This window comes from Oncorhynchus mykiss, chromosome 6, assembly GCF_013265735.2.
Source record: "Oncorhynchus mykiss isolate Arlee chromosome 6, USDA_OmykA_1.1, whole genome shotgun sequence".
Classification (NCBI taxonomy): Eukaryota; Metazoa; Chordata; class Actinopteri; order Salmoniformes; family Salmonidae; genus Oncorhynchus; species Oncorhynchus mykiss.
In genome coordinates, this window is record NC_048570.1 from 71,805,584 (window position 1) to 71,825,286 (window position 19,703).

Below are 19,703 nucleotides of genomic sequence, written 5' to 3' on the forward strand. Positions count from 1 at the left end.
GACGTTTCAACATTTACTGTGGTGGCAGTAGTTGTTGAGCCAGCGGTGGCAATTTTAGGCGGCTGTGTGGAACTTTCAGTGGAAGTCAATGTAGTTACCTCTGCAGTTGTTTTGGGTGCCTTTGTAGTTGTGATTGAAGTTGAGGGCTGTGATGTTGAGGTAGAGGCTTCAACATTTTCAGTTGTAGATGATGATGCTGTGGTGTGTGTGAATGTCCCGGATGTAATTGTATTGGTAATTTGGGAGTGAGGCTCTGTTGTCAATATTCCACCTGTGAAGACTGATTCTGTTGTTGTTGATGTTAAAGGCCACAATGTACCTGTAAGGTGAGGTAGTGTTTTTGTAATTGACGCAATGGAAGTTACTGGTGGTTTTGTTGTGACATTTGATGTCGTTGTTGCCATACCAGTGGTGACTACTTTAGGTGGCTTTGTAGATGTGATTGTCTCAGTTGTTGTTTCTTCCTTTGTTGACGTTTCGGCCGTGGTCAATGTAGCTACTTCTCCACTTGTTGTGGTTACCATAGTTGTTGTAGTTACAGTTGTCGGTTTGGGAATTGTGACTGTACTTGATCCTGATGATGTAGTTGAAGGATTTAATGATGAACTTGTGGTGATTTTAGGTGTCATCTCCATTGTTGTAGAAGACCAAGTTGAAGTTGGTTCTGTTTTTGAAAAATATATACCTTTAGTTAACTTGGCTAGAATAATAACATTTTAATTTACCAAATAGCTCATATTTACAATACTTATCATTCATATTCAATTTGAACATATCGTCAATATGAATTAAGCTCATCACTACCACCTACAGTAGGGTCTACCTGAACCTGAATACCTGAAACTCCACCAGGGGCCCGAGCTGCTACGGGTCCAAAATTCAAACTTTTCCTTCTGGTCCGGATCGAGTCATGTTTGATTGTAATTGGGTCTTACAGCTGACTGACCTGATTGGACCTGAATGGACCCGACAACAGCTCTGCATAGCCTGTACCATATTTATTTTACTATAATATGTTGAATTTATTGACTTCTAGAAGGCCTAGACAAAATATACAACATATACAAATTAACCAGAGGAGCATCTTGGCTGATAAATATAATTAGTTTGTCACTCGGGTCCAATCAGGTCTGGTCTAGTCCTGGACCAGTTAGAGTATGGGTCGGGTCTAGATCTGGTTGTCGTCGGGTCCATTCGTGTTTGGGTCTGATTGTTCTCGGGTCTGTTTGCGTCCAGGTCCCCCTTCATTTTAAATGATTGTATCCGTTCAGGTCCGGGTCTGATTCTCGAGTTTTGGACCCGAGAAGACCTCTACTACCATCTTCCATACAAATTGCTATTTTCCATCAAGATTTCCATTTATCAGTATGGTATTTAGCACAAATTGGGCTGCCCTTTAATCATTCAAGAGTTTCTCTGCTTACCAGATGTTGTGAAGTGGAAGACAGTTGTGGGTTTTAGAGTGGTTGTTGCATGGACAGTTGTTGTTGTCAGAGGGGATGTTGTAGTTGGTACTGGAGTTGTGGTCACTTGACAAGGGGAAATGTTCCTGGTAATGGTTCCGTTCGCGGCACAAACAGCAACAATGCAGTTGCCAATCCCATCTGTTGTATTGTAGAGGGTTGCTCCATATGGGTGTTGTTTACCATTATACAAGCATGTACAATCTGCAATAAAACAAAGTATTTTAAATTATATTCAATCAATGTTGCTTTGGGCATTGCTAAATATTTTATTTTTATTTGATGATGTCATCCTTACCATTTACATCATAACTACAACTCACTCCAGTCATTGTGCAGGTGCTTTAAAAGAAGAACAATGAGGTAAATGTTTTAAATATTCCCAGTTTTAAATTATATAGATATAAATGTTTTGTTCAAAATACTATTATAGAGGTATAAATAATCAGGACTTGGTAATAAAGTACTGTAAGTTGTGAAATGCATGGGGAGCAGGGCATGTTTTCAGATTGCCATATAGCCATAATTGGCATCACTATGGAAAAACTAGCATGACTTTCCCATCTTAGACAAACCCCTTACCACCCTCTTCCCTAAAATTAATGCAATACAGAAAACCTAATACTTTCACAGTTAGAACATTCAGAATATGCTCTGAAATAGCACAGTTACTGTGAAATGAATGATTTTAACATACCATGTTTCACAGTTTTGTGCCGGAAGATTCTGTCCATTGGTGTACTGGTTTCCTTCATAGTCATAACAGCCACATTGTTCCCTCTCCACACACTTCATTGTCTCCTCATTGAAGTAAGGTTGTGCCGCAGGACAGTTAGGATAGCAGCCTGTAATAACCACAATAGCCAAGAGGTTACAAAAGGTCAAGTCTTGTTAAGGATAACAGTAGTCAGTGGAAATGTAGCCTGAGGCTGCTCAAACACAAAGCATGTATATTTATAACCATTGTTGGGGTCAGTTTCAATTACAATTGTTATTCAGAAGTCATCCACGTGAGACAAAATATGAGTTAGACGGTCATATCCCTACCTTCCAATGCTGGAATTAAACTAGAACAGTCTCCGGAAGGGTTTCTGCAGGTCTTCATACACTGAGCTCCACATGCCTTGTAGTGCCACTCACATTCTCCAGTGGGGTTGTAGTAATCACAGAACAGTGCTGTTTGTGGTGGACAAAATATGGTGGACAAAATATATTTCATTAATTGAACTAGAATAATGATCCCTTTTCATGATCAACTGTCCAATACGATAATGTGTTAACCTAGTCCCGTAATGAATTGACAAGTGCCGTAATGTAGTTGAAAATCACATTCAATAATGATTGTGAAGAAACTTACGGCAAATTCGAGGGGTTCTCCAGGTTATGCATGCTCCAGCTTCATTGCAGGCCTTTGCATAAGCTGCCACTGCGGTACAGAAGCACTCACAGTCTCCACCACTGTCACAAGCACATGAGTCTCTTACACAAGCATCGTAGTAAGGAGAGGGGTCCACCTTAAAAGCACAGCAATGTGTTGTAAGATATACAGGAGTTGCATGGTGAAGCACATTTCTTTGTCCACAAAAGACAATCCACATATCTTACTAGTATTAAAATCAAATCAAATCAAATGTTATTGGTCACACACACATGGTTAGCAGATGTTAATGCGAGTGTAGCGAAATGCTTGTGCTTCTAGTTCCGACCTTGCAGTAATATCTAACAAGTAATCTAACAATTATTAAACCCTATTTGAATATATCCATACCCGGTTCTGGCAGGCTGTGAAGACATCACTGTTAATGATACTGCACTGTTTCTGGGCCCAAGATGCTCTGTACGGGTTGGAGGAACATGGGTGCACTACAGCGGATACACTTGGGCAGCTTGATGAAACTTTCCAGCTGTTTCCAAATTCCACTGGATCAACAACTGTCGCCTGGGCTCTAGTGGTGAAGTCATTGTTTGCGTTGCCATCATAGTTTCCACACAGACCACACACTTGCCCCTGAAGAAAAGAGATCATGAATTAAAATGATTGACTTGGCAGGGTTATACAAAAGTCTCGGTAATATCAGTTTTGACTGAATACTGAATTAATTTCTTCATCAGAGTATCTTAATGTACCTGGTATTGTGGGCTAAGCTTGATAAAGAGACTGGTCTTCTTGTCCCACATGAGGATTAGACCACTTTTGACTTCAATAACCAGATAATTCCCCAGAAGGCTGATCTGTTTAGGAAACTGCTCTTCTGGAGTACTTCTGACAACTTGAGCGGTCCCATCTGCCAATATGAGCTCACTGGTCTGAAGAGGAAAATATGTTTTCATACATAACTTGGTCTGAAATCGGATCTCAACTTGATGTTTGGTTGATGATTTGTTGATTGTTCTTTACACGAGGGATGGAATGTACAGTATTGTGTGAAGTCAAGTTGCTCATTACCCCCATGAAGAGCTTGATGGTCTTGGAGCAGGTGGTGCCTTTAGTTCCACAAGGAATGTTCTCAGTGAGAACTCTGAAGCTGCCACTGCCATTATTATTGCCACAGTAGTCCTGTGAGAATGAAAAATATTATTAATATGGTTAAAATTCACACTTTTCAATGCTGATACAATTCTACCAAATAAAGAGACACAAACCTGAATGAGAGTGTATTCACAGTTTCCATTAAAGTTGAACCTTTTCTCATCAAAGGTGATATAGTGACCCTCTCCGTAGATTGCACAAACTCCATCACAGAGATGTGTGGTACACTGCCATTGTCTGTCCTTGCAAGTACTGTGAACAACACACACATACTGTCACAAAAATTGCCTGACATTTTCTTCGTTATTTGTACATCTGTGTTCTTTATGTTTTCTCCCCCCTGAGGTGTAAGACATAAAACAGGCATACCATGTATTGCAGTCAACCTTAAGAGTCTCTCCAGCTTGGTAAGTAGCTCCATTGTGAGCACAAGGACAAAGTTCCTCCTTGATGCAGTCTCCGTTCCCATCAGACACCAGTCCGGTGGGGCACATACAACCTGATGTGCACTCTGTGCTGATCTAAAGTGATTGAACAAAGTGCACACAAATTAAAGAGATATGGACTATGTTTTTGTACACCGGGGGAGGAGGGGGGTGGGTATTTTACATAATTGAGATTCTCAAAAGTTTTTGTTCAGTCAACACAAAACTCAGTATAATAGTGACAGTATGTGACAATCCCATTTAGAGTGAATAAGGGACTCACACAGGTCATATCCAGAGTTTTGCAGCTCTTCTGACACTCTGAACCTGAAGCTCCTGGAGGTGCAGTTGAGCAGTTGAAGAAAACCATTGGCACTGTGCATACTGGGGATATATGAGAATACACGTTTAAAAAACTATTTTCAATTCTCAAACAAGCAGAATCATCATATATCATATATCCAGAAATATCTACATTCATCATCATCATTAATCACATTGTCTTACATGAATTGCTTGAATCCTCTTGGTTAATTTCAAATGTACCTGTTTTGTGAAGGATGCATGTAAAGGGTTAAATCATATTGAGCCATATATTTTATAAATTAATTAATAAATTAAATTAATAAATTGAAGGCAAAGATAAAACTTACTGAATGGTCTTGCTCCCCCAGTGCAACTCAGTGTCCCTTGTCTGCAAGTACTGTAAAACAGTTACAGTTAGTAAGACAATGAAATTAACAGCAAATATCATTATGACATGATTTAATACACAGTTTTGAATATATCCATGAAGTTTCATTTGTACTTGTATTTATTTTGGTATCCTATCTTTATACGTATCCAATCAAATCAAATGTATTCATATAGACATTCTTACATCAGCTGATATACCAAAGTGCTGCACAGAAACCCAGCCTAAAACCCCAAACAGCAAGCAATGCAGGTGTAGAAGCACGGTGGCTAGGAAAAACTCCCTAGAAAGGCCATAACCTAGGAAGAAACCTAGAGAGGAACCAGGCTCTGAGGGGTGGCCAGTCCTTTTTTTGGTTGTGCCGGGTGGAGATTATAACAGAACATGGCCAAGATGTTCAAATGTTCATAAATGACCAGCATGGTCAAATAATAATAATCACAGTAGTTGTCGAGGGTGCAACAGGTAAGCACCTCAGGAGTAAATGTCAGTTGGCTTTTCATAGCCAAACATTGAGAGTATCTCTACCGCTCCTGCTGTCTCCTGCTGTCTTTATATGTATGAGGGAGGTGCTTACCATGTGGCACCGTCTCTGCTGATAGTCTCTCCTGCAGGGACCACTGAGCCCTTGTCATAGCAGGGACAGTTGGTGGGGGCAACACACTGGCCAGCCTCGTCCATGTAGGTGCCCTCTGCACAGCCACAGCCGTCCACCGGAACAAACTTCACCTGGCAAGATTGGTCTGTCATGCTCAGTGAGCGGCAGGTGCGTCCACAGCTGGTCATGTCGTAGGTATAAACTGTTTGACTGGGACAGGCGGCAAATTTATCTGAGAAAAGTCATTAGATATGAGTAGTATTAGCAAGATATTGATTTCCTTATATCTTTGTATTTGTGCAGTTATTTCTTCAGATTATTTGTACTTAGTAACTACTGTTGTTTCAGTAAAATCATTATATTCTAATACATTTGCAGCACTCATTATAATGACACATTGCGAGAGGTCTCCATGGTGCCGTGCTGTCTACTCACTGCAGATAGTGTCTCTCCAGCCGCTGAGCTGGATACCCTCGGCAGCACAAGCGTGGACATAAGAGGAGACGGCAGCACACATGCAGTCCTCACTCTTCTCGCAGTTACAGCTGTCATACATGCAGTTCTGTTGGAAAAAGAGTCAACGTGTGTCAAGACTATAACCTCATCACATGAGAGTTTAATGATTTTACTTTGAGATAGTATCCTTCTTAACTAACTTACGGTTTTGTAGGTGTCTGGTCTTATTTCAGAATGGCAAGGCGAGAACACTCCTTTAGGATCTGATAACATGGAACACCAGTGCTGGGCGTATTTCTCTGTGAAAAAGACAATCATAATTTCAACATAAGCATATACTATTTTATATAACTTTGTTATAATCATTCAATAAGTGATTAATCTATAGGCTTAATAAATATGTACCGTTTTCGATGCTCAAACTGCAGGGGTTTTCAAAGCTAGTCTTGACATCAGGGCAGCTGGCCATGGTCTTCCATGTGTTGGCAAAAGCTACAGCTGTGCCCTCCACCAATCCACTGATGACTCTGAACTCATCTGCCTGAACGTCATTGTAGTTTCCGCAAAGGCCTGAGGAAAATAATTGAAGCCATATGATGCTATTAGATTTTTGTGAATAGAGATACTGAAGAAAAAGCTATGAAACTGATGGATGAATCTGAAGCATACCACAGGTTGTTCCTTTGTAGGATGAGATGGCAGTTATGTAGATCTGCATAACTGGTGAAAGCTGGATCTGAAGTTGAACTCCAAGAGTTGTCTGGATAACAATGTAGAATGAGGAGGGCTTGAAGATGGTCACTTCAGCTGCAATACATGAAATAAATAGATGGACATCATTAAGGCTTCATCTAGTGAATATAAATGATATGGAGCTCATACACTGATCCACACTACAATTTAATTTGGCATTACAATGGATTGTCTCACCTGTATTGAGTGGGAGCTGAGAAAGAATCTGATTTACAAAAACACTTCCACATGACTGGACTCGGATCACCTGTGAATTAGATAAGATAATGGATTCTATAAAATTCTAATTGGTTCATATATGTTTATTGAATAATCTCCTCTAGACACAAACATTACCATGCATGAGCATTTTAAAAGATTGCAAACAGCCTGGCAATATTTGCCAAATCAGGGCAATTTTAAAGAAGGTTATTGTGTGTGTAGTCAAAAAGGTTTAGGGACATTTATTTGCAAGCCAGTATAATTATCTTCAAGAAGTGGTTTGGTTTTGAAATGAGTTGACAGGTCATTGTGTTATTTTCTCTGAAACATATTTGGGGAGTTGCCTTACGGTGGATCTGCTGGAGAGGGCAAGGGTAACAGCCCTCATACAGGTCTGAGTGTCAGTCAACCCACACTTCACAATGTCTCCCAGCACGGTGAATTCAGTTCCATTGCATTGCTGAAAGAAAACAAGCATGATTTTGAAGGCAAAAACATGAAATGAGAGTGACTCGTTTGGACCCATTTCTATGTCAACAAATGGCTTGAGGAAAAGCTATTTTACCTCACCTTTTCACCTTAGTTTGCACTGAAAACGTATCAAGAGTTTCTACTTGCTTCTATTGCTTTGCTATACTGCACCACATGGACTGACCTTGGTCAGAATGTAAGAGCAGTCCCCATGGAAGGTGTAGGCTTTCCCATCATAGGTGTTGATGTGGGATCCTCCCTCCACAGAGCAGGTCCCAGGACAGTCCTTGTCTGTACAGGCCCACTGAACACCAGCACAGGTGCTAAAGGGAACATTTACAGGCTCATCTCACAACTGCATTCACACAGTATTTTAGAAATATTGATGATATAGTTTCTATAATCACAATGTAGATTTTGGCATGATTCATGAAAATGAGGCATGGGATATGTGATGTTTAAATCAGATGATGTACTTGGCCTACCATTCTTTACAGTTGCTGGTGTAAGATTCTCCAGATTTGTATACTTGTCCATTGTGGACACAGAGGCATTCACTCAATGGAATACAGCCACTGTTGCTGACATCATCAAAAACAGTACCTATTTGGTGAGAGATCAGGCAGAATTCAGTAGATTTAAGTTATTCTAATGTGTTCTTTACACAGAGAACTTCATTGACTCGAGAAAGTAACTGAGAGAAACATTCAATATTTACTTATTTCATTATCAAAGACTTTTGCACACATTGACATAAGAGGCATAATGGGTAAAAGGTGTGGTGTTTTCATGATGTGCTTGAGGTTAACTTTTACAACAGAGTTGAACCTATGTGGTACCTAGAGGACAGAAGCAGCCGTCTGTACAGTGGTCTTCACACAACTGGCTGGCCTCTGGGTTGGAGCAGGTGTCAACACAGGGGCTTCCACACTCCTGGTGCTCCATGTTGAAGGGGCATGTCTTATCTGAGAAAATAAACATTGTGATTAACAGTTTTCTTAAAATGTATTGTGAACATGATCATTTAGAGTTTGGTGGTCATGTTGGAGAGTATCTGCATACTTACAGCAGAACTGTTCAGTCCTCCATTGCTGGGGCTTCCCCCCTGCATGAACACACTGACGGGAGTACTCTGAGATGGTGTTGCACAGGCAGAAGGAGTTGGTGCTGTTATCACAGTGGCACAGGTCTGCCAGGCAGGTCTTGATGAAGGAGTCCATGTCCAAATAATTAGTGCAGCTACTGAAAGCTGCACTGGAGAACAGCTGCTGACAAAATTCCTACAAATAGAGACAAACCATAAAAGGTTACTATATAGAAAACATTTGTTGGATCACATGGAATAATTGCTATTTCTAAATTCTATTAACATTGTTTTGTATTCTTCTTCTGTGGTGTGAATTGGAATACCTCATCTCCACAACTCTCCACAGAAGTTAGCGTAGGCTCCTCACAGGCTTCCAGAGGGCCATCCAGTTTCCAGAGGTTTCCATAGTCCGAGCTAGAGAGTTCCCCACCTGCAACAACACAGACATTGACAATTAGCTTTTCCACCTACAGTATGTAATGTAGTTAAATTTCAATAGTTTGGTCAGATTTGTTTTTACCATTGATGACGAACTCGTTGTATGTTTGGACTTCATTGAAGTCACCACACAGTCCGCAGGTCTGGTTTCTGTACTTCTCGTTCATTTCAATCTGTAACACCAGATACAATGTGTTTTGTCCACAAAATCTCATCCTGTTCAGCACCATTCACATGTTCAGTCTTGGCTATCCTCCATGTTAATACTCTTTATTTTTATTAAAGTCTTTGTATCAAAGTATTTTTATTAAAGTATTTGTCTTTATATTAGGAAGTGACAGAAAATGTAATTCAAATCTACAAATATTTGCAAACACTTCATCAAATAAACATTGGAACATTAGCCTGTATGTGTATAGGGTATACATCTTCACATATCCTGTTTAATTCATCCTCATTCTTCAGGTAATTCTGCCTTTCAATGTTAACATTTTAGGAGGGGAGTAGACAGTGCTTCAACCAACATGAGACAAGGAGCAGCAAAAAACAGATGTCTCTCACTCACGATCAACTGCTGATCATTGCCATTGAAGGCAAAGTTGATATGCTTTTAATCTAAAGAAAAATGTAACATTATTAACTAATCAACCATTGAAGAGGAAAATTAGAAATGCAGGTATTTTACCATTAGGGAGTCATCCTTGTTCCAAACAGCAACCAGCCCCAGTTTGGCTATGACCTTCACATTGGATGTAGTCTTCACGATGCTGACTCCAGACAAGCTGAACGGCAGGGTCACCCTTCAGGAGGAAGATGATACTTAAAGGTCATCCTATACATTATGATTATAAGTAATATTAAATTACAGAATGTAGCACATAAAATCCCCAAGAGAGGTGCTTGCAGAATGGCGAATCAGTCAAATGACAGGGAAACTCACGTCTGCCCATTGACCACAACACCACCCTTGGAAAGCTCCACCACTACACCATCCAGCTTCATGGTGATCTTGCTAATGGTGGGCTGGTTGTCCACCACCTGCCGCCTCATCTGGATGTTGAAAGCCTCATAGCTGCTCTTACACAGTGAGGTCACAACATGGTTGCAGGTGGAAGGGAGCTGGAAAAAGTCCCCGTCAAAGGTCTTGAAATGGTAGTTACCCCATGTGCTGCAGACCTGGTCATTGTGTGAGGCATTCACTCCTGAGGGACAAGGAATACAAATGTCAGTTCCATCTTAGCGTATTGATGGATACCCAGTCTTTTATTCGGTGTGCAATCGGTCAGAGATTTACCTGAAAGTGTGGGTATCGTTGTGATCATTGTCGGGATGATTGTTACACTTGTGGTGGGGCTCACTGAAATAAAAGCAATTCATGAGTATTTTACAATATTATCTGTACATTCCAGATGGAATTCAATCATTGCAGATTTAGATTGTTGCACTGCTCTTTTAGAAGTGTATTTGATTTGCACAGCAGTATGTCCAGACGAAGGGACATTTGAAGCATGAAGCACACCATTCAATATTTACGGCGAACCTAAAGCTCCATTCAATCTGTATCGCCAAAGTTAAGCGCTATCGTGCAATGGAATTTAAATGAGAATGTTCCTGCGTTCGCAGAGTTTGCGTTCATGGTAAACACTGCATATGTCGGCTCAATCAGAAATTACCTTCACATTTCAAGTACGACAATAGGGATTGAATCGAGACCCTAGTTTACCAAAAGCTGCATGGTTAATGTGGCACTTCATTTCACTTGACACTTGATTCAAACAGCTGCAAGGGGATACCAATTGTGAAATCAATGTTTGAGGGTCAATCTTCTGTGCCTGAACTACTTTGATGTTCTATGAATTGTGTAGGTGTGGTCAAAGCTTTTGTAATTGTCAGCCCTGGCTGACAGGTCATCTGACACATGCAACGGGCCTGAAGCTTCCTTTATCAAGTGTCATCTGCTTTGTAAACTAAACACATTGAATTCCAATGACAGTTCAGTTGCTATTTTACATATTTATTCATCACATTTTTCCTGTCAGTATTATTTGAGTAATATCAAACATACTTACCACAACTATTATTTAACGATATACATTTTAGTTTTTGTCTGTATTCTGTTCTTGTTTTCATTCCCAATCAAAATGTTTATTGAACACGCCCATTTTGGGGAGTGCTTTATGTACTTATAACACTATAAACTACGCTACAACCACTCATGATAACAATCACAAATGATAACGATTTCTACGGAGTTTCAGATTTTTCAACACATATGTGTAACATTTTCAAATTTAGACAGGAACAATCTCATAAACAAATGTGTATAAGGAACAGAAATAGGATTAACATTTAAATGAATAATGTAATCATATGATCGTAGTAAATGAGAAAAAAGGAAAACCGTTATTACTGATTGAGTAAAAACTGTTACTGTATGCCTACTGTTGAATTCTTTAAAATGCATGTATAATACATGTAATCATTTTTCTGTGTGTTAGTACATTTCTGAAAAGCTAATACATTATTTTTTTTACATAATGAGATTTTACATAAAATATATAGTGTATGTTATCAAATCTGAAAGTGACCTAATCATACTAAACTTGTGGTTACAGCTTTTAAAACCTATCGAGTGTCAATCATTTGGCGTTGAATATTTACTATTTGTAATTAACAATCAGTCTGATTTATGAAATAATATGTATATTTGACAGATTTGTCAGACTTTAAAAAATGTAGAAAAATCTATATTATAGTAATAATCAGAACAGTTTCTGATTTAGGCTAATGCATGAATATTCTACCAACCTGTTTGTGTTGATTTGATCAGTAGTACCAGGCATATCAGCCTCCATATCGGTGCATCCTTGGTTGTCCCCATGGTGATCCTGTGGGTAGTGAACAGGTCCTGCACAGGTGATATGAGAGAGGTGCTTAGGATGGATCTGGTTTTTATAACAACCTGTATTTGAGGAGGGACCTTAAAGGTTAACACAAAGGTGGGGCCAAAGGTTAAACATGGCTCAATGACGACTTTAAGACTTCAATGTTCTGTCTATGAGGTTTTTCAGAACATTAACAGTATATTAAGCATGAACATTTATATATAGATTTAGATATTTTCATTAAGTATTCTATTATTGGGATTAGTTGTGTACCCATATTTTATTATAAACTCAGGGGGTTCATAATGTCCTTTATTATAGACCTATACACCTATATTGCACAAGAGAAGTTACTTAATAGTCTTATGTGATTCCTTTTTTTACAGGGAGAGGTGCCTTCCTTCCTCATTCAGTATCTATTCACCTCAGGCAGCATCTCCTCTACAGTGGTTTGAGCTACTGGTATTTGGTATTGTATTAGGATCCCCATTATCCCAAATGCAGCAGATACTACTCCTGGTATCCACAACACAATACATGTTATTTTCTTTATGTAATGTAAATTTTAATGTATAATTACAGATACATTCATAATGAATAAGTAGTGAGGTTTGATAGAACAAAACAATGTATCCCCACAGCCATCAAAAAGTCAGCCAATGTATTGCGGATTAAAAATACATTCATCCTCTCTATTGGCTCAGTATCTTGAGCACACATTGTCCAAATGCAAACATTTGTCTCGCTGCTGTTGCTCAAAGGAGCGATCGGGCTAATTGTATTCATAGTAGTATTCATGGACTAGTGTGACTCACCGAGCTTATCCAGGAACTGCATCCTGATTAAAAAATATATATATATTAAATTGAAAATAATGAAAAAATAACTTTGAACACACTAATGTGCATTTTTGCACAACTATTGTAAGTATTATTTCACAACTATTAGAACATTAATCACTTCAGCTTTCTCATATGGCCACTAAGTCTATCAACCGTATCAACCTATTATTTTTGGGGTGTTTTTAAACTCAACAGGAATAACTAGTTTGTATATAGCACATACAGCCCATGCTGTTGCAAAATTAACTGAGCTTTAGTAACACATTAGCATTTCTTATGTTTCATAGCATATCTATTTTTTCCAAATTCATGTTTGAAAATGTTACTTTTTAAAACTTTTTTGTCAATTGATGGTTGTCATTTTAAGGCTTATGGTTATTGTTAAGATTCAACATACCTTCAAACCCTCACTTTAGCATACATTTTAAAAACGTCAATATGTTACGTGTCTCAACATAAATATGTGCCATTTTTTTAATAACATGTAAAATATCACATTAAATGACCAGAAAGTACACATTTGACTTAAAACCCATTAAACAAGTTTGCTATACCTGCATGGCTTTCTATATTTAATTTTACATTGATACTAACTTATTTTACCACAGATGTACATGTAACTGCCAAAATAAAGGAATCACTTGAGTAAATGAGGGATACAAATTGAAAAGCAGCTGCTTCCACACAGATGGGGTTCCTGAATTAATTAAGCAATTAACATGGTTGTGTGTGTGTGTGTGTGTGTGTGTGTGTGTGTGTGTGTGTGTGTGTGTGTGTGTGTGTGTGTGTGTGTGTGTGTGTGTGTGTGTGTGTGTGTGTGTTTCAGTCACCAGATCTCAACCCAACTGAACACCTATGGGATATTCTGGAGCGGAGCCTGAGACAGTGTTTTCCACCGCCATCAACAAAACAACAAATTATGGAATTTGTCATGGAAGAATGGTGTTGCATCCCTCCTATAGAGTTCCAGACACCTGTAGAACTTATGCTGAGGCGCATTGAAGTTTTTATGTTCTAACGCACAATTAAGACACTTTATGTTGGTGTTTCCTTCATTTTGGCAGTTCTGTCAAGCTAAATCCTGCTTGGTTTTAGTGGTTTTCCTGCCATGAATGTAACACATGACATTAAATATTGTACCGTCAGTTGATCAACATTTGTGGAAGAATTGCCTTTTTCTATGAGGTCAATCATCTAACTTTTTTTTATCATCCATTGCTGACAGAGCCGACCAGAGCCGACCAGAGCCGACCAGGGCCGACCAGAGCTGACAGAGCCGACCAGAGCCGACAGAGCCGACGTATGTGTGAAATGATCATATCTGTGTATGATCATGTCTACATTCATCTACTATAGGGAAGAATCTGTTGCAGGTTTGTAGGTTAGTACTTTTTGTATCTGACCCATCTTTACATTGGACAATGGAATATTCATAGTGGTCAATCTGGAATTCATACAGAGCTCAAACCTCACTATCGTACCTAGGGCGCTCTACCAAAATGCTATTGACTGATTTATGACTGATAATTGGCCCAGCCTTTAAATGTCTTTCACACCGCCTAGGTGGTTTCTTTCCTAACAAAGCCATCGCTGACTGAATAGCCTATCCATCCTTCCCCACCCATCCCCACCTTGGTCTTGCCAGAGGCTGTGTGCGGCTCCACCTTACCCAAAGGCTTCAACAATGTTTGATGATTTTAGCAGCTCTGGGTTGCGTATTTGACTGCTCTATCGTCATAGCTATACTTGGTTTATGTATAGAACCATTATTACACAAGCTCTGGGTAAATAGATTGAGGTTGAGTGTAAACTCAATTCAGCGTACTGAAGTAATATTAAACAGCGCAAGTTGATGAGCACTTTGAATAACTCAAACAAACTGTGATGATTTATGGGTGACAGCTTAATGTTAAGTGTAACTAAAGGTTAGATTAAGGTAGGTTGATACAGGAACCTTTATGTAAAAGTAAGTGTAATATTAAAACATGTTGAATAAAGTGGGAGAAATGACTCAGGATTAACTATCCAGGGTGGAGCACACAGTTAAGCAACATATGTTTACTGTTTATTGGCTATATAGGCTAGTAAAGAGAGGTTCCCTAACAACACCATGTTTGAGAAATGTTTACATAAAAAAAAAAAAAAATTGCTTAATTAATTGACTCATTTATTTATTATATTAATAGGTATTTTACTGCCCCTGGTCTAATTATGTCAAACATATGACCCACTTTTTGTGAGCTCAGAGTTCCTTTTTGATGACTTGGCAGCAAGTATACAGTGCCTGGAGATGGGTAAAACTAATAAACAGTCCTAGTATTATGGCCTTTGTGCAATGGGGTCCCTATTAAGGTGACCCTACCTGTTCTACTGCTTACTTTTAATCTCACAGGAATGTTGTTTGCCTACATAGGTGGGACTTTCAATGTTGATTCAGCGTCAATACAATTAGCATTGAAAAGTGTATCTAATCCACTCCACCTCAAGGCATGATCTTCTAAAAATCTGTCTACCCTGCCCATAGCACCACACAGACTTTTATTTAAATAAATGGTATGTTTTTGAAAATCATTCTCTTTCATATTAGGGGCTTCAAAAAAACTGTAGAAAGTATTTTTCCTTTTAAACAGCCTCAACATTTTGTTGTCCTTTTGGACACTTGTTGTGCCAGTTGTAGACAAGTCAGTACAACATGATCATGTTATAAAGCAGGCAGAGTGCTCTTTTCTGCAATACTAGTTTTGATTTGAATCAAGTTTATTTCACATTTTGTCTGATTTTTGTGAGGTTATATCATTGGTAAGGTAAGTCATCTGTAACAGAGGACTGGTTATAATAGCAAAATTGTTATTTAATTCCCTCCAACTAAGGTGGGAACCTTCTCATTTCTGTTCACGCAGTTTGACAAACACTATCAAAAACATTTGAAATAAATTGTTTAAGTGCATAATACTTTATTACTTTATTAGTCCATCAAAGATGAAAATGTGTCTTTAGTACTGTATAGAGAGGAGCACAGGGTCAGCCACAGTGTTGTCCCTGGATATATCTAGAGGTTAGCTAAGTGCGTTGCTCAAGGACAACAGTAGGAAGTGGCGCCAGGGATCTGAAACCAGCAACCTTCTGATTACTGATCCGTTTTTCTGAACTAACACCATCTCAAATTGAAATAAGTGTTTGACACTTTGAATTGTGGTTGTTTATCTGGAAGAGGATAGGCCATTGTTGAACTGGGTGTCTGCAATCAAATATTTCAAATATTTCTCAACAGACTTTCAAAAGGAATGAAAACAAGAACGTGGTATGTATGCATAGCCTATTGCCAACTTTATTTATGTGTTTTGAATGGCTAAAACAAAACTAAATTTGACAAAAAAGCTGAAACTTTTTCTCCTTCTAGGAGATTACTTTGCAGGAAAGTGAACAACTTGAGCATAAATAGAGAACTAATCTAAGCAGTAAAGGGATAGTAGTGGAGAGTCATTCATCTTCTCCTGCGTCGTGACCTTGCGACCTGGGTCGCCTCTGGGGTCACGCACTCTGTCCTCTGGCAGCCACATTTATTGATGTGAATGTAGGAGTGGTTGAACTTTGACCCGTCTGGGCAGATCATCTCCACTTCCTTCTTGGTGGTGGATACTTCCCGACAACAGGTACAAGAGCGCTCCATCATGTTGGCCTCAAGAGAATACCTGAAAACATAAAGGAGAGGCGATGTTATTATGCGGATGTAGTGATGGTAGCAGTTGTAATTATATAACATTGGCTGTGTTTAAACAGGCAGCCGAATTCTGATGTAATGACCAATCAGATGAGCTCTTTTGACAATAATTGGGCAGAATATCAGCATAGGGCTGCCTTTGTAAACACAGCCATTGTAACATAACATATTAGTGAAAATATAATTTGTAGTTTGCATTTAGACAGGCAGCCCAATTCTATTTAATTGGGAGGATTAATGTGTTAGTGTTCCTGAAATATTTCAGGAATGATCAAAATACTCACATGGCGTAGGTGCCACAGGATCCTCCGCATGTTGTCACTTCCACCTCGTTTGCAGACTTGCACCCATTGCTGTCCAGGTACACTTTTCCCTTTGTCACGTTGCATGGCTTATATGTTGGAACACCTGCACACAAAAGTGACATTTTCCAATACCTGATAAAGGGCAAGAATGATTTACAAATGTCTATCACAAAGGATGGTGTTAAAAATACACTCACAGACATGGCAGCAACCATCTGGAGCAATGACTTCAGTTCCCTTAAAAACAAGAAAATAGAAGAAAAAACAAGAACATTTTTAAGTCACTGGCGTAGCGTTTACCAAACTCACTCCACATGTTTTTCAGTGCAGTGTTCTTGCATTGTTCACTTTACGCAACAGGTGTAAATAACCTCACATAAATACACAGTAGGTACGCAACAGGCCTTGGTCTGAGCGACTGGGCATATTTAAACTGTATTTCACAAGTATGAATTTGCACATTGTCCAGTTTTTAAATGGGCCAGTTTCCCAGACCCAGATAATTTGCCAGATAGTTATTGTAACTCACGGGTATGCAATCTTCTGGGTGGAAGTCAGGGCACACGGTTTTAGCCTCAATTGGGATGAATTGGTCCATAATCTTTACGCACTCAAACTTGAGACACTTGTCTCCAGATGGTATCCAGATGGAACCAGGCTATAGAGGTGAGAATGTGAAATATATTAACAGGAGATTCTTCAAATGATAAAAGATAAGATATACTATATCATCGCTAAGATAGTTATTTTGTGTAACACTTGAGTGCTAGATTAAAATTACATGTTGCTCTTTTTAAATAATCAAGGGAAATAGGACTGTATGTTTTATGAATTGTAAAAAGTAACAAAAAATTGTGAATCTGTGTGAGAGATAAATAATGCTGCCTGATGCTATTTTACCTGAATAGTGTGTGTGGTATTATCTGGCAGCATAACCACACAGCTTGTCTGTACACACTTCCCACAACACTGCCCAGGAACAGCTTGATGATCATAGCCCTGAAAGGAAGAAGACAGACCAGAGAGGAGAAAACCTTTATGATGTGCACATGATCTCTCTTATACCAATTTGTGATCCTGGTAACTCACTAGTAAATTACACTTATCCAGTAGTAGTCCAATAGTGAACGCAGAGGAATCAGTGTTATTATAATATTTTTACATGGATAAGGACTCACATTACACTAAGTATGTTGAATTACATAATGAGGCTAAAGTGTGTAGATGTGTCAATGGAGATCACTTACCTGCTGGCAGTGAGTGTCACATTCAGTAGGTTGACACTCAATGATATGTAGATGGGATTGGGCATCCACCCTGTCACCACACACACAATTCTTGCACTTGTCCCCAGGAACATTGGCACCTGGCTGGAATGAGAAAATACAATATTTCAATGGAAAATCTATGAATTGAGATGCTTTTTTTTGTCCTATCTAATCTCATACATGGATTGACCAAAACATTTTTTGTTGGCACCCTGATAGCTTAATGAAGGTATTTGTTTAGTTTAACTTATTTTATTTTTTTTGCGTATGCAAGTAAAATAACATTGTCCTTTTAATAAGTTACATTCAAAAGTGTTGATAATTTATAAGTGGTGGGACAGGCCAAATAACATAGCATAGAACGCATCCGCACCTGATATTCAGTGTTGTTAAACACACAGACATCCTTTGGCACTGTGGGGCAAAGAACATGGATAATCACTCAATACTGCAAGTAACATGTTGGGATTTCTGTAATATGCACAAATACTGTACACACACACTCAAGCACATGCAAACTCATACTCACCGCATTGATAAGTTGGGCAGCAGACTCCCATAGTTGCCTCTATCTCAAATCCGACTGGACAAGTTATCTTGGAAGTAGAGCATCGTGTGACATCACACTCTGTTTGGAAAGAAACAACTATTGTTTTAAAAAATATGCAAGTGGCCACATTGGTTGGATATATTAGGTAATCACCAAAAATATAAATGTTTTTAAAGAGTTGTTCCAAAGCCCCCATAAAGAGAATATTATCCAAGGAAGTCACTCACCGCATTTGTCCTTTTGACAACAGTCAACAGTTTCTACGACCTTAACTTGGCCCTCCTGATCACAGGTGAGAGGAGGCTGATGTTGGCATGCCACCGGCTGGCACTGGATTTCCAGACTGTATGGGTCACATACACAATCCTGGCAGTTGCTCACCCAGGTCTCATTAGCCTGCAATGAGGAATATTTTAAGCACATCAAGGTTTGTATGGACACTACCAGTACAAGGTTTAATCATTTAGTGTGTGGAATCATAAATTACTGAAGTGCTTTGTTCTATGAAAAGCACTATAGAAATGTAATACATTATTGTTATTATTATAGTTATTATTATTGCATACATTATTATACATGATTGTCAAAAGTGAACTACCCACATGATGTTAATGTGTATATCAGAAATGAATAGTTGTTCTTCCCTACTAAAACCTGTGAGTGAAATTCAAACACAATTTTACCTCTTTCCATTCTCCATTTGGCAACGGACAAATATCTGATGAACCAAAGAGAAAAAAATACATTCAAAAACGAAGTCATTGAAGTCCATTCCACTACTTTGTTTTGATAATGTACTGTATGTACCGGAATCACTTGATAAAATCAATATCAATCAAAATAAACCAAAACCCACACCATTGAAGTATCTGAAAAATGCTGTGGACATTTAAAAAAAAAATCAATTTCAAAAGACAACTACAGTAGCAACGAACAATTAACACTTTGTGCTTCCCAAAGTGAAGGCCAGCAGGATGTAGCTACTATCACAGCACAATACTGTAGGTCCCCACACC

The 19,703-nt window shown here is 38.8% G+C and overlaps 1 protein-coding gene and 1 pseudogene across 1 annotated transcript in view; both read right to left on the reverse strand.

Annotated features, from left to right (window-relative positions):
* Window positions 1-177: 177 nt before the first annotated feature.
* LOC118965041 lies at window positions 178-10,111 on the reverse strand (annotated as a pseudogene).
* A 6,031-nt stretch (window positions 10,112-16,142) lies between these two features.
* Window positions 16,143-19,703, reverse strand: part of LOC110526496 (mucin-5AC) — a 37,799-nt gene continuing 34,238 nt past the window's right edge. The window contains exons 41-50 of the mRNA XM_036981780.1: window positions 19,371-19,405; window positions 18,915-19,083; window positions 18,667-18,765; window positions 18,511-18,551; window positions 18,117-18,239; window positions 17,770-17,868; window positions 17,399-17,527; window positions 17,067-17,106; window positions 16,849-16,972; window positions 16,143-16,535 (exon numbers count right to left, since the gene is read on the reverse strand). Coding sequence (XP_036837675.1) covers window positions 16,328-16,535; window positions 16,849-16,972; window positions 17,067-17,106; window positions 17,399-17,527; window positions 17,770-17,868; window positions 18,117-18,239; window positions 18,511-18,551; window positions 18,667-18,765; window positions 18,915-19,083; window positions 19,371-19,405 — 1,067 coding nt within the window. The 3' untranslated portion in view covers window positions 16,143-16,327. The remainder of the gene's footprint in view (window positions 16,536-16,848; window positions 16,973-17,066; window positions 17,107-17,398; window positions 17,528-17,769; window positions 17,869-18,116; window positions 18,240-18,510; window positions 18,552-18,666; window positions 18,766-18,914; window positions 19,084-19,370; window positions 19,406-19,703) is intronic.